The 15,298-nt window shown below is 40.2% G+C and overlaps 1 protein-coding gene across 1 annotated transcript; it reads right to left on the bottom strand.

The window, feature by feature from the left end:
- Positions 1 to 13,984: 13,984 nt before the first annotated feature.
- On the bottom strand, positions 13,985 to 14,967 carry LOC139874791 (uncharacterized). Its single transcript, XM_071862190.1, has 3 exons — positions 14,744 to 14,967; positions 14,351 to 14,683; positions 13,985 to 14,252 (listed from the first exon to the last, which is right to left on the bottom strand). The coding sequence occupies exons 1-3, from the start codon at positions 14,965 to 14,967 to the stop codon at positions 13,985 to 13,987; spliced, it is 825 nt and encodes a 274-aa protein (XP_071718291.1).
- Between the last annotated feature and the right edge of the window lie 331 nt (positions 14,968 to 15,298).

The raw sequence follows: 15,298 nt of genomic DNA, 5'->3' as shown, positions 1-15,298 counted from the left end.
CTAGCAATTTTACTAGCTAATTAGGGTTCTCTAACAACAATTAACTCTTCCAAACCCTAGTTAACCCAATATTGAGTCTACATGACTCAAATTACCCTAGAACACCCAAAACACTAACAAAATGGGTTTTATGTTCATCTTCACCCCAAACCCTAGCCCTAAATCAAATTAAACAAAGAAATTAAGATTAGAGCATACCACAACTATCACAACGAAGCTAGAGGGAAGGCGAACAACTTTAATGCTTGGACTTAAGCAAGAAACCTTCTTCTTCTTCTCCAAAATGGGGTTTCCCTCACTAAAAGCCACACTATCTCTAGAATTGATTTGGATAAGTGTTGGTAGTTGTGGAAGGAGTAAATGAACTCCCCAAAACTGATCTAAGGCATTAAATCCGGCCTCCAAGTGATTTTACCAAAATACCCTCAAAATATCTAATTTAAAAGAAAGAGAGAATCTGTCACAGACAGATGGCGCGGCGCGCCACCAGGCCGCGCGGCGCGCAACTCTCCCAGTCCAGCTCCTTTTGCCTTTTTAAATATATACAACCAAACCCCGATTCGAGTACCGCACAATACACTTATATACACATGTGTACACTTCAATTATTCGGGTCTTACAACTCTCCCCCACTTATTCGGATTGCGCCCTCGCAATCCAAGCCGCATGACAAGAGGGAAGATACACTAACACGAACTCTTCGGGTTCCCAAGTGAACTCGGAACCCTTGCTACGCCGCCATTGGACTTTAAAAGTCCTCACTTCTTTATGTCTCAACCTCTTAACTTTCTCATCGAGTATGGCGACCGGTTCTTCGACATATTCCAACTTGTTGTTTAGCTCGATCTCGTCTAAAGGCATCCATAAGGAATCATCCGCAAGACACTTACGGAGGTGGGAAACATGGAATGTATTATGGATCCCCGCAAGCTCTTCGGGTAATTCCAATCGATATGCAACTTCGCCAACACGAGCTAAAACCTTGAATGGCCCAATAAACCGAGGAGCTAACTTTCCCCGTTTTCGAAATCGAATAATACCCTTCCATGGCGAAACTTTAAGCATCACCATGTCGCCTTCTTGAAATTCGATCGTTCGCCTACGTTTGTCGGCATACGACTTTTGCCTATCTTGAGCCTTCTTCAAATGTTCCCGAATAATATCAATCTTGTTGTTCGTCTCCAAAACCAAATCGGTACTCCCGATCTCTCATTGACCCACTTCTCCCCAACAAACGGGAGTTCAACATCTACGCCCATAGAGCATCTCATACGGTGGCATCCCGATACTAGTATGATAACTATTATTGTACGAGAATTCCACCAAAGGCAAATGCTCGTCCCAACTACCACCAAAATCAATAATGCACGCCCGTAACATATCTTCTAGAGTTTGGTTCGTACGTTCGGTTTGACCGTCCGTATGAGGATGATACGCCGTGCTCAACTTCAATTGTGTACCCATATCTTCATGAAACTTTTCCCAAAATCGAGATGTAAAACGGGTATCTCGATCCGAGATAATAGATATAGGAACCCCATGACGAGCGACCACTTCCTTGATAAACAACTTAGCCAAGGTCTCCGACGATATTGCTTCTTTAATGGGAAGAAACAAAGCGCTTTTCGTCAACCGATCAACTATAACCCAAATCGAATCATATTGAGTCCTCGCCGTCTTAGGTAACTTAGTGATGAAATCCATGGTAATGTGCTCCCATTTCCACTTCGGGATCTCTAACGGTTGCAACTTACCATACGGCTTTTGGTGCTCGGCTTTAACTTGCAAGCAAGTAACACATCAATCAACATATTTCACAACATCGCGTTTCATGCCCGGCCACCAATAGTCTTTCTTCAAGTCGTGATACATTTTTGTCGCGCCCGGATGAATAGAATATTTTGACTTATGTGCCTCGTCAAGTAGCACCCGTCGGTAATCACCCATGTTAGGCACCCACACCCTTCCTTGAAACGACAATAAACCCCGCGGGCCCATAGTAATGAATTCCGATTGGCCCACAATTCGCTCCGCATGCTTATTGTGAACATAAGCCTCTATTTGATCTTCACCCATCTTTTCAAGAAGGTCGTTAGTGATAACCAAACGTAACGATGCTACACGTATCGCCGGATGTTGAGTCTTTCGACTTAACGCATCCGCGACCACATTCGCCTTACCCGGATGATAAAGTATCTCACAATCATAGTCCTTCACCACATCCATCCACCTACGTTGACGATAATTCAAATCTCTTTGAGTGAAAAGATGTTTCAAATTTTTATGATCCGAATATATCGTACACTTGACACCATACAAGTAATGGCGCCAAATTTTCAACGCATGCACAACCGCCGCCATCTCTAAATCGTGAGTCGGGTACCTCGTCTCGTGCTCCTTTAATTGTCGAGAGGCATAAGCAATGACTTTACCCCTTTGCATAAGAACACACCCGAGCCCATTTAAGGAAGCATCACAATAAACTACCATATCTTCGACACCTTCCGGTAACACTAACACCGGAGCCTGACATAACTTCTCTTTTAACAATTGAAAAGCAATTTCTTGCTCGTTCTCCCAAACAAACTTCGCATTCTTCCTTGTCAATTTCGTCAACGAAGAAGCGATCTTAGAAAAATCTTGGATAAACCGACGATAATAACCGGCCAACCCGAGAAAACTCCGGATTTCCGTAGGCGTAGTCGGTCGTCCCCAACTCTTCACCGTCTCAATCTTCCCCGGATCTACTTGGATACCGCCTTCGTTCACAATATGGCCAAGAAATTGGACCTCTCTTAGCCAAAATTCACATTTAGAGAATTTTGCATACAACTTCTCCTTTCTTAATGTCTTCAAAACTTCACGCAAGTGACGTTCATGTTCGTGCATACTTTTCGAGTAGACTAGTATGTCGTCAATGAACACAATGACCGACTTGTCCAACATAGGTTGGCACACCCAGTTCATAAGATCCATGAATGCCGCCGGTGCATTCGTAAGGCCAAAAGGCATAACCACAAACTCATAATGCCCATAATGCTTTCGGAAAGCCGTTTTCTCAATGTCTTCCTCACGGACCCGCATTTGATGATAGCCGGACCGTAGGTCGATCTTAGAGAAATACGTCGCGCCTTGAAGTTGATCAAACAAATCGTCAATCCTAGGTAACGGATAACGATTCTTGATCGTCACTTTATTTAACTCACGGTAATCGATGCACATACGCATACTACCATCTTTCTTCTTCACGAATAAGACCGGAGCGCCCCACGGCAAAGCACTCGGTCGGATAAAACCTTTCTCAAGCAACTCTTGAATTTGATTCAACAACTCTTGCATTTCCGTTGGTGCTAAACGATAAGGAGTTTTAGCGATGGGGGTAGCCCCCGGAACCAACTCAATGCGAAACTCGACTTGTCTTTCCGCCGGAACACCCGGTAACTCATCCGGAAAAACGTCTTCAAACTCATTAACTACCGGAATTTCACGAATAGGTGGTGGCTCATTACGAGTATCAACAACATGAGCAAGGAAAGCCATGCCACCGGTAACAACGGAACGACGCGCCCGTGCAAAAGTGCATATCGGCACCGTTCTTCTTCTCTTATCACCATGAATAATCATTTCTCCAACACTTGGGGCCTTAACACGAATAAACTTGTCATGGCATGCAATATCGGCTCTGTAATGATCGAGCCAATCCATACCAACGACAATATCAAAATCGCCCAAGGTCATTGGAATGAGATTAATTTTAAAAGGTTCGGCACCAAAAACAACATCACAATTCCTACACACATCAACCACTAGCACCGTCATGCCGTCCGCTATTTCGACTTCTACCGGACGACTTAACTTAGCTAACGGTCTATCAAGTTTAGGCACAAATTTAGGAGAAACAAACGACAAATTTGCACCGCTATCAAAAAGAATTCTCGCCGGATTAGAATTAACCATAAAAGTACCTGAGACAACTTCGTTCGATTGTTTGGCTTCATCATTAGTCATCAAATAGTTGCGACCCCTAGCCGTACCCGCCGCCCTCTCCAACCTTTTCACATTATCATTTCGCAAGTCGGGACACTCCGGCTTCTTATGCCCCTCTTTGCCGCAATTAAAGCAAGTAACCTTGGTCGACGCCTTAGGACATTCGCGAGCCATGTGCCCTCTTTGATTACAATTAAAGCAAGTAGGTCCAAAACTCCCGGAACCACCCTTCTTCGCACTATTAACGCCCTCGGCGCCTCTTTTGGACTTCTTGTTTGAAAAATTCGAATGGCTCGATCCTTCAAACTTCCTTTTCGAAAAAGTAAAATCACTCTTCCTAGGCACCTCCGGCTTAAAACCCCGAGCCAACTCAAACAATTCATCAAAAGTCTTAGCCATACCCCGGCTAATCTTGCTCTAGTAGTCGGCATTCAAGGTACGATAAAAATCCTTCATAAGCTTATGATCATCACCCACATACTCCGGGCAAAAACGAGTCTTTGCCAAGAATGTAGACTTGAGGGTAACTAAATCCATGGAACCTTGTTGCAAATGATGCAACTCGTCCCGGATTCGATCAAGATCGGATGAAGTTCGGTATTCCTTGAAAAACTCTTTCTTGAACTCCTCCCATGTCAAGTCCATGCATTGCTCTTCGCCATACAAATTGATTTTATCATCCCACCACAACTTGCCCTCTTCACGTAACATGCTAGACCCAAACCTCGTCTTCTTCTCGAGAGGACACTCCGCGGTACGGAAGGCCCCCTCGATGTCCGAAATCCAACAAGTACTTTTCAACGGATCCCTCACCCCATTAAACGTCGGAGGTTGAGTATCCTTAAAATTTTTGTAGTGGAAGTCTCTCTTTCCATCACCCCCTTCACCTCGAGGATAAACGTTTCTAGCATCAAGGGCCTCTTCAATAGTGGCCTTCATTCGTTCGTTTATCATTTCGGTCACTTGCCCATCGACCGACTCTTGGAAGACCTTTCGAACGTCCGCAAGAAAATCCGATTTCAACTTCTTAAAGACGGCCTCGACCTTGGTCGAGAACTCGGCGTCTTCACTTGTACTTCCGTTATCGTGATCGGGACCGTTTCTCGTCTTCATTCTATAAAACGAATTAGGTTAAACCACGAAACGAAAGGGCAAATATACACAATTACATACATATACGCCTCACTACCCCATCTCGCTCAACAATCGTCGTACATTGCTTGTTTGACCCGATTTGCACCCGTAGTAATGGTAGCTAGTCATTACTACGCGAGCACGTCGCGCTAACTCGCTAGTACAACATCTATCTCGCTTGATGATTGCTAAACACAACACAAACAAATAGCGCATGATTAGTTCACATAAACCTATGCACTAATCATTCCGATCCGACCCAAAGTCCTACAAGTCCCGCATAATCACGCACACAAAAGTCTAAGTCTAGGCGCCTATCTCAAGTCACCTAAATCCCTTAGACCATGCTCTGATACCACTTGTAACAACCCAAACCAACACCCGACAAAACCTTGTGAAAATACGAAATAAAAAAAAATTTCTGTTGCAGACCATCGGCGCGCCGCGCCATATGGCCCGCGCGCCGCGCCATATCTGGCTGTCCCCGGGACTTTTAACCGCGAAAAGATTGACTAGTTCCCGGCACTTTTAGACAAAACGCTTTTTACCATACAACCAAATATGTAAAACTAACATGTTTCAAACATAAAATTAAAGTTTTACAAGCGGGGCACACACGACCCAAATTACAAGTTTAGTACAATTTAGGAGTTTCGACCACCAAAAAGTTTAAGTTCCAAACTACACAATGAGCATGGCGTTTGGGATTAAACTACCCAACTATCGGTCAAACTCCGAGAGCTACTAAAACCAAAAGCGTCCCTTAGCAACAAGCGGGATCCCTAGTCCAAAACGATGCCCTTACCCTTGTCCAACACCGAACCTATAAAAGTGGTAAACAACGAGAGGGTAAGCAAAGCTTAGTGAATGCAATAATTACACATACATATATATCGCCCATCTATTTGCAATCACAACACAAGATACCTCGTACAAAACGTGTAACACAAAAGCATGTCATCGACCTCAAACACTTAACAAGTCATACAATAACATAACCGAGTTAGCATATACTCAACACAACCATAAATAATTTAGCATGCTAAATATCAACAAATCTTAATATGGTTAACCATGACGCTATGGTGCTACCGGCTCGTGGTTCACACCATACGCATTGAGTCTCACTCGTTTATAGTGCTACCGGCTCGTGGTTCACACTTTGTTTATAGTGCTACCGGCTCGTGGTTCACACTCGATGCTACCGGCTCGTGGTTCACATCAATTATTTTATAGTGCTACCGGCTCGTGGTTCACACTCGATGCTACCGGCTCGTGGTTCACATCAATTTACACACATGCTATGGTACTACCGGCTCGATGGTTCATACCATAACACCCACAAATAAACACGCCATATACACGAATGCATAATTATTCCACTCACCTCCAAATCTCTTGGTGAAAGATAACCGAGCTCGAACACTTCAATGTAACGCACCTATTACATTTATCACAATATCAAAATCACAACTCGAGTTGGTCAACACTCTAAAGCTCACTCCTAGTGTTAATTTGACCCATGGTGCAAATCCGACCCATTTGCACCCTTAACCCTAAAATCGGGTTAACTCATCACAAAACCCTATCATTAACCAAAGTAGGTTCATTACACATTTTAACACTAGTTTTAGGCTTCAACCACACATATTAATTAGCTTAGGTTCATTTTGACCCATTTGACACTTTCAAAGTCAACCTACCCATTTTGGGTCAACCACTAACCCATTTACACCCATTTACATAAATCATGGTGTTCTAGCAATTTTACTAGCTAATTAGGGTTCTCTAACAACAATTAACTCTTCCAAACCCTAGTTAACCCAATATTGAGTCTACATGACTCAAATTACCCTAGAACACCCAAAACACTAACAAAATGGGTTTTATGTTCATCTTCACCCCAAACCCTAGCCCTAAATCAAATTAAACAAAGAAATTAAGATTAGAGCATACCACAACTATCACAACGAAGCTAGAGGGAAGGCGAACAACTTTAATGCTTGGACTTAAGCAAGAAACCTTCTTCTTCTTCTCCAAAATGGGGTTTCCCTCACTAAAAGCCACTCTCTCTCTAGAATTGATTTGGATAAGTGTTGGTAGTTGTGGAAGGAGTAAATGAACTCCCCAAAACTGATCTAAGGCATTAAATCCGGCCTCCAAGTGATTTTACCAAAATACCCTCAAAATATCTAATTTAAAAGAAAGAGAGAATCTGTCACAGACAGATGGCGCGGCGCGCCAAAAGGCCGCGCGGCGCGCAACTCTCCCAGTCCAGCTCCTTTTGCCTTTTTAAATATATACAACCAAACCCCGATTCGAGTACCGCACAATACACTTATATACACATGTGTACACTTCAATTATTCGGGTCTTACATATTTAAACTTAAAAAATTCAAAATTAAAGAAAAAAATTCGTAGTCCTCATGATGAAGTCATTAAAATAATTAATTGTATTTAGTAAAAATATTAACATGCTAATTTTATAATATATGAAATATTATATACAACCTTATGATAAAACACCCTCATGATCAAATGTATAATATTTGAAACATTATGTACAACCTTATGGTAAAACACCCTCAGGACCGTATGTATAATATTTGAAGCATTATGTACAACTTTATGATAAAACACTCACATGACCATATGTATAAACTTTAAAATAAATTGTACAATCTTTTACAAATCACCTCATGACATCACCTATATTCTATTAAAATCCTAAAATGATGATTTAATAATTACATTTTTCACTTCCATAAATAAAAATCAAAAAGAAAAAAGAAAAATTGTGAGGGCTTGTAGGTGATGTCATAAGTAGAATTATTTTTACAATTAAATTAAATTTACTTAATGATATCATAAATAAGAATTATTTAAGCTTAAAAAATTTAAAAATAAAGAAAAAAATTCTAAGCCCTCATGATGATGTCATTAAAATAATTAATTGTATTTAGTAAAAATTTCTTACTTGTTAATTTTATACTATATGTAACATTATGTACAACCTTATGATAAAACACTCTCATGACCAAATATACAATATTTGAAATATTATGTACAACCTTATGGTAAAACACCCTCAGAATCGTATGTACAATATTTGAAGCATTATGTACAACCTTATGATAAAACACTCGCATGATCATATGTATAAACTTTAAAATAAATTGTCCAATCTTTTACAAATCACCTCATAAACACGTGTACAAACTTTGAAGCATATTGTACAACCTTCATATAATAATTGTATTTTAATTTTTAAAAATTTATCAAGAGACATTTGTTATTACTAATAATTATTATTATTAAAATATAAATACTCAATTTTTAAACAAACTTTATTATTATTTATTATAATTATAGTTATTATATTATTATTATTCAAATATGGTTGCTTTTTACGAGATTAATTACGTTACATATGTATGCGAAATACATGTTTCAATAAGAGGTTGTAATATAGGCTTTTGACAAAGTTAAGTACATCAAGGTAGTTCATTTATTCTGACCAAGTTAAGGACATCAATATATTTGTAAAAACAACGACAAGTTTCTTAATCGGATTTTGTTGTTCCATGGGTCATTAAACTAAATGACTTTAGCATTTACATTTCTGCTTAATACCTAAAACATATTATTAAACTGTTTCGTTTAAACAAACTCGTGATTTCACAGGTCATTTCACTAGTTACTATTGTATATGTATACCTTCTAAAAAAATTGTATCTACCATAAAACACATATGAAGTTGTACTTTTGTAAGGTAGCTACGAACCATAACTTTAGCAATGCACTATAAACAAAAATGTGTCTTATTTTATGCATCTTGAGAACAATAAATAATCTCAAAATACCCCGTATAGCAATACTTATATATATATATATATATATATATATATATATATATATATATATATATATATATATATATATATATATATATATATATATATATATATATATATATGTGTGTGTGTGTGTGTGTGTGTGTGTGTGTGTGTGTGTACTAAGAAAGGGATTTTTTTTTAAGCATTCCTTAATGTATTTGACATTGAATATAAAGTTTCCATCCAAATATTTTGTACTTTGTTAGTAGTAAGTTTGAAAAAGTAATAATTGTATCTGTTTGTACAATAACTGGCAATTAGTATTGAAATGAGGATATGCAAGTCACAGAGATTGAGATTGAGTGATTATGATTTTGGTTTTGTTCGTTGGCGATTCCCCGAGGGTAACAATCAGAGGATTGTTTTACGCCACCGAAGCAAATGATATAACATGATTGTGTTATTATGTGTGTATTTCTTGAATCTGGAATGTTTCCTGCATTCTATTCTATTTATAAGTGGGATGGAGCGGCTTCCTATACCAGCTTGCTAGTTCCCAATGATTTTGGATCACTAGTTGACTTTCCCTTTTGGTAAACCTGCAGAGGAAAGTGAGCTTGTCCCTTTCCTTTGTGGTACAGGCGTGCACCAAGCTAGGAATAGTTTCGCTAGCTTGACTTTGTAATTGACCGAGGTTTTATGGGCTCTAAGATCACTATTGTTGCTCTGATTCCAGGACCTTGTTCACTGTAGATAAAAGTTTCCTTCGTTCTATATATTGTGGCCAGATCCTCCGAAGCAAACTGCGAAGCTGGTAAACGGGCCGGAGGTAGGGTACACTATCAAGCCCCCCAGTTTAATTTTACGAAGCGTTAATATCAACATATGAGCTTCGTTAAGTTAAACTTAGTAATAATTACTTTTGCTGCTGTGATTTGACAATTAACTGCACCGTTTAATACTCTTGTCCCCGAAATTACTACTTTACCCTTAATGAGAGAATCTTTTCTGTTTTGCTGTCGGGGGTACGATCGTCCAATGGGTTGCGGTTACCGAGAGTGTCATGCAGTTTGATTTGACGGCTACCCTTCTCTTTTTCTTAAGGTTTTAACGCCTCCTCTCCTCCCTCTCATTTGTGTTTATCTTCCATTCAAACTTTAACTTCTGGAATTCTTTCTTCTTCGCATACCAAGGTACTCACGGTTCTCTTCTTACGTTTTTCTTTTTTTTGTTTGTTTATTTTTACCATGTCTAAACATGATATTAAGGCCTCCTTTAGCGATGTTAATCCCTCTTTGCTGTCGTATCTGATTGAAATTCTTGGTTTGAAATCTGGCGATATGGTTATTCCTGCTAGCGACAAGCATATCTTGAATCCTCCTAAGGGTTACATTGGCGTGTATACCCAATTGTTCACTGAGTGTAACGTTAGGGTTCCTTTCTCTTCTTTCTTTCTCAGCGTTTTAGATTAATTTAAAGTGAATATTTCAGTTTTTCATCCCTTGGCCGTGAAAAAGGTTATGGCTTTTGAGGTAATGTGTAGGGCTTATGACGGTGAACCTTCTGTTGATCTATTTCGCCGCTTCTTTCGCACTGGTGATACCAGTGATTGGGTTACTGTTCAAAAGCGAAAAAGTAGGAGAGGTGCTCCTTCTCCTGTTTATTGCTTCGCTCCCCAATTTCATGATGTTCGGAATTGGAAGTGTTCTTTTATCTTTTTGAAAAAATCATTTTTGTTTCCGAAAGATTATCCGTTTGTTTCTGATCCTGAAAGGGCATTTGTTCCTAAAGAATACAAAGATCTTATCCCTTTCATTCCTGAAGATGATGCTTTGTTTAGGAGAATTTGTAATCACCCCATATTCCTTCTACTTACCCAGATGCTATACTTTTTAAGTTAGGGATGACACCTGAATGGGAAGAGTGTACTGCTACTCATGTGCTCTTTTATGGGGAGCAGGGTATGTTTTGTTTTTGTTTTTATATATAACTGGTTGCCTTTCTAACTGCTTACACTTATCTGTTGTGCCTTTTATAGAAATGTCTTTGAGGAATGTTGTCAAGGCCCAAGGGTTGAAGGAATATAATGTTGCTGTCCAGGCTAGGTCGACTGTTGTTAAGGATGTTTGATCCCCTACATGCTCTGGTTTCATGGAGATATCTAGCAAGCCAAGGGCTGATCATGTCGATGTGAGTTCGTCAAAGGTTAATACTAAGGAAAAATCGAAGCAAGTGGAAGGTCCCATTAATGTGGATACCCAAGATGACCAACCTCTTGCTTCTCTGGTGACAGTCGTTGGGGCCAGGGTGGCACAATGCTACAAAGCTAAAGGTGTGATGAAGCGAAAGGCTCATCCTGATGTTTCTTCTGTGAAAAAGCAAAAGTTCGGCCAACTTCGAGACGAAGCGAGTGATGACATCGTTGCTGCTAACCCTTTGTTTGGTATATTTTGCTTAGTTTTTCGCTTTGTTAGTCATTTCTTTTTATTTATTACTTATTGCTTTGCTTGTTTGCAGATCTGCCTGTGTATTCTGAAGTTCCTGCTCTTAGCAATTGCTTTGATCTCATTGACAGTCTCGTTCCTGATAACTGGGGAATTCTTTTGCTGATGACATGAAGAGCTTCCATGATGCCTACTCTGTTATCAATTTGCAGGCTGCTTCTATGGGTCATATTGCTTCTTCCATTTTACAGAAGCGTACTGCAGAGCTTGAGTCTTTAAGAGAGCATCATGTTTCTATGAGTGGGAGGGTTAAAAAGCTTGAGAAAGAGATATTAATGGCTCCTAGTTATGAAGAGGAATTGAAGGCTGCTCGTGATGAGATAACAGGTTTGCAGAGGCAGGTGAAGGCAGGCGAGGTTCAGAAATTGGCCATTGCTGATGAGTTGGAAGACTACAAGAAGCGTTGTGAAGTGTTGAAGTCTGATTACTCTCAAGTTATTTCTCAAGTTATTCCTCATGCTTGTCACCAATTACTAAAGAGTGCAGATTTTGGGCAACTTTTTGGTAATGTGGTGTTGGCTTCGAAAGTTCAGGCTAGGTGTGAAGTGATAGGGGGTTTGGCATCTAAAGGGGTTGTGCAGCTTGCTGACTTTGCCGATTATACTGATCAGGGAAAGGCAATGGTTGACTCTGCTTTTGATGAGCTCGACCAAGCTAAATTTGATTATGTCAAGACCATCTCATCCAAGGTGGATGCCAAGCCTAGTGAGCTTTTGAAGACGCTCGCTAATGTTGTTCCTGCGATTCATAATGATGATGAAGAAACTCAAATGTAGGTTCCTGAAGCTATGGGGGAATCGAGAAAGGATGATGCCCCTGTTAATTAGCTGTTGTCTGTAATCGTTTAAAAACAATTATCATCTTTTGTTTGGCTTAGGTACCTGGTCGCTGTCGCCCCTTTTTTTATTTGAACAATGGTCATGTATGGCATAACTCTAGTTCGTTTAATTTAGCATGCTTTTGGTATGTGTTACCATAGATTTTATCCTGCTTGGATGGGTAAAAACTCTCTACTTGCAGGATGGTGGTGCAGTGATCACTTTTAAGGAACACTTATTTCCTTACGTCGAGTATTTCGAAGCATATTTTTCCTCGTTGCTCTGTATAGTGTGGATTATGACAGGGTTATTTTATGTGCCGGCTGTCATTTTTCTCACATAATTCCCCATATGGAATTTAATTTTGTTAAGACATTAGTTTATCAAAAGTAGCTGTGAGAAATTCATTAAGTTTTGTGTATTAAGTTTATAGGCTTCAACTACCAATGTTGCATCTTTCAACTACATGTTACAAAATAAAAAGTACAAGACTTCTAATGATAAAACTTTCAGAGGTTGGTTGCATTCCATGCCCTTGGTATTGGTTTGCCGGCTGTCGTTTCCAATTTGTAGGAGCCTTTACCCAGCACTTGTGAAATTACATAGGGGCCCTCCCAATTTGGTCCTAATTTTCCTTCGTATTCCACTTTGCTTGCACTGTTTAACCTTAGGACATATTCTTCTACTTTGAATGTTGAGGGCTTTACCCTTTTGTTGTAATAGCCTTCAATCGTTCATTTGTACGAGGCCTCCCGAATCACAGCTGCCCCTCTTCTCTCCTCGAGTAGGTCCAAGTTGACTCGAAGATTTTCTTCGTTGTTTTCATTGTTCACTGTTCTTTCTGTTAGCACTTGTATCTCTGCGGGAAAGACAGCTTCTGTTCCGTATGCAAGGCTGTAGGGGGTTTCGCCATTGCTTCGCTTTGGTGTTGTCCTGTGAGCCCACAGTACCAAGGGAAGCTCATCGACCCATCCATTTCTGCACTTACCTAAGCGCTTCTCTATTACTTTGATTATGTCTCGGTTTGTTACTTCCACCTGTCCATTACCTTGGGGATGATATACTGAGGTGAAGTTTTGCTGAATTTTCAATTGCTTGCAAAATTTTGGGAAAATTCTTTCTGCGAACTGTTTCCCATTGTCCGAGACTATTTCTTGGGGAACTCCGAACCTGCATACGATGTGCTCCCAGACAAACTTTTCTATTTGCTTACCAGTGATTGCTGCCAAGGGTTTTGCTTCGGCCCACTTGGTAAAGTAGTCAATTGCTACCAGTAGGAATTTTGGGCTTCCGGGGGTATCATTGATGGGTCCAACTATGTCTATTCCCCATTTCATGAATGGCCACGCAGATGTAACAGAGATTAGTTCTTGCTTGGGTAGTCTCGGGACATTTGAGTGGATTTGACAAGACTCACAAGTTTGTAGTACCGTCGTTGCATCATGATGCATCGTAGGCCAATAGTACCCTAGTCTCATGATTTTTGCGACTACTGACCTTGGACCTGCGTGAAGACCACATATCCCTTCGTGCATCTCTTGGATTATGACAGTTGCTTGCTTTGGCCCTACACATCGAAGCCATGGAGTGAGAAAGGACCTTTTGTATAGCGCTCCGCTCATCATTTTATATGAGAGTGCCTTTATCCTTATCTTCCTTGCTTCGTTTTTAACCTCTGGTAATTTTCTTGTTTCAAGATATACTCAAAGTGGAGTCATCCATGTTACCTCGTCTTCTTGTATGAGGTCATTGACTTCTTCTTCCAGGATCGATTTCTTTTCTAGCACCTCCACCAAAACTTCTTTTGCAAGATGCTCAAATGTCAGCGAAGCAAGTTTGCTCAGTGCGTCTGCCTTCTTATTTTGACTTCTTCGGACATGTTCGATATCAAAACTTTTGAAGCTTTCGATCAGTTCTTTTGCTTTTGACAAGTACTGTTGGATGGTGGGTTGCTTTGCTTCGAAAGTGCCCCTGATTTGGTTAGACACTAGTTGTGAGTCGACGAAGGCTCGGAGGTGAATGATTTTAATTCCTTCGCCAATCTCAATCCTGCGAGTAGAGCTTCGTACTCTTCTTCGTTATTGGTTGTTGTGAATTCGAAACGAAGTGCATAGGTGAACTCTTTTCCTTCGAGATTTACTAACATCAGGCCAGCACATGATCCATCAGAACTTGACGCACCGTCGGTGTACAACTTCCATTCTTCACTTTCGATCTTTGGAGTAATAACTTGAGTTGAGTTCTTTGTATCTTCTTCATTAACACTATCTGTTTCGGTGATGAAATCTGCTAGAACTTGTCCTTTGATTGCATGCCTGACTCGGAACTCGATGTTATGTTCACCTAACTCAATGGCCCATTTGGCCATTCTCCCCGATTTTTCAGGTTTCGAGAGTACTTGTCTGATTGGTTTGTTGGTAAGCACCACTATCTGATGTGCTTGGAAGTATTTTCTGAGTTACCTAGCTGTATGGACAAGTGCTAGGGTGAGTTTCTCAAGTTCTGGATAATTCAACTCTGCTCCTTGAAGTACTCCACTAACGAAGTATATTGGTACTTGCGCTCTCTCTCGTTCGGTAACCAATACTGTGCTAATGCACTCTTTTGAAGCAGCCAAGTATATGAAGAGTGTTTCTCCTTCTTCGGGTGAAGTCAAGGTAGGGAGTTTAGCGATGTACTCCTTCATTTCGACGAATGCCTTCTCCGCTTCTTCGTTCCAGATAATTTTCTTTTTTCCCAAGCATCCCTTCAGGATTCTAAATAAGGGTAGTTTTTTTTTGCTCCATTTGATACGAATATGCTAAGTGATGCTAATTTCCCATTCAGACTCTGCATTTCTTTTATGGTTGCAGGGGCTTGGAGTTGTTTTAGCTTGTCTACCTTTTTCGGATTCGCCTGGATTCCCTTTCTAGTGATATAATACCCAAGAAATTTTCCTTCTTCGACTCCAAAAGAACATTTCTTCAGGTTCAACTTCATGTTTATTGCCCGAAGCCTATCGAAAGTTTCCTGGATGT

This window comes from Rutidosis leptorrhynchoides, chromosome 11, assembly GCF_046630445.1.
Source record: "Rutidosis leptorrhynchoides isolate AG116_Rl617_1_P2 chromosome 11, CSIRO_AGI_Rlap_v1, whole genome shotgun sequence".
Classification (NCBI taxonomy): Eukaryota; Viridiplantae; Streptophyta; class Magnoliopsida; order Asterales; family Asteraceae; genus Rutidosis; species Rutidosis leptorrhynchoides.
Note: the sequence above shows the minus strand (reverse complement) of the source record. Positions and strands in the feature narration are given on the sequence as shown.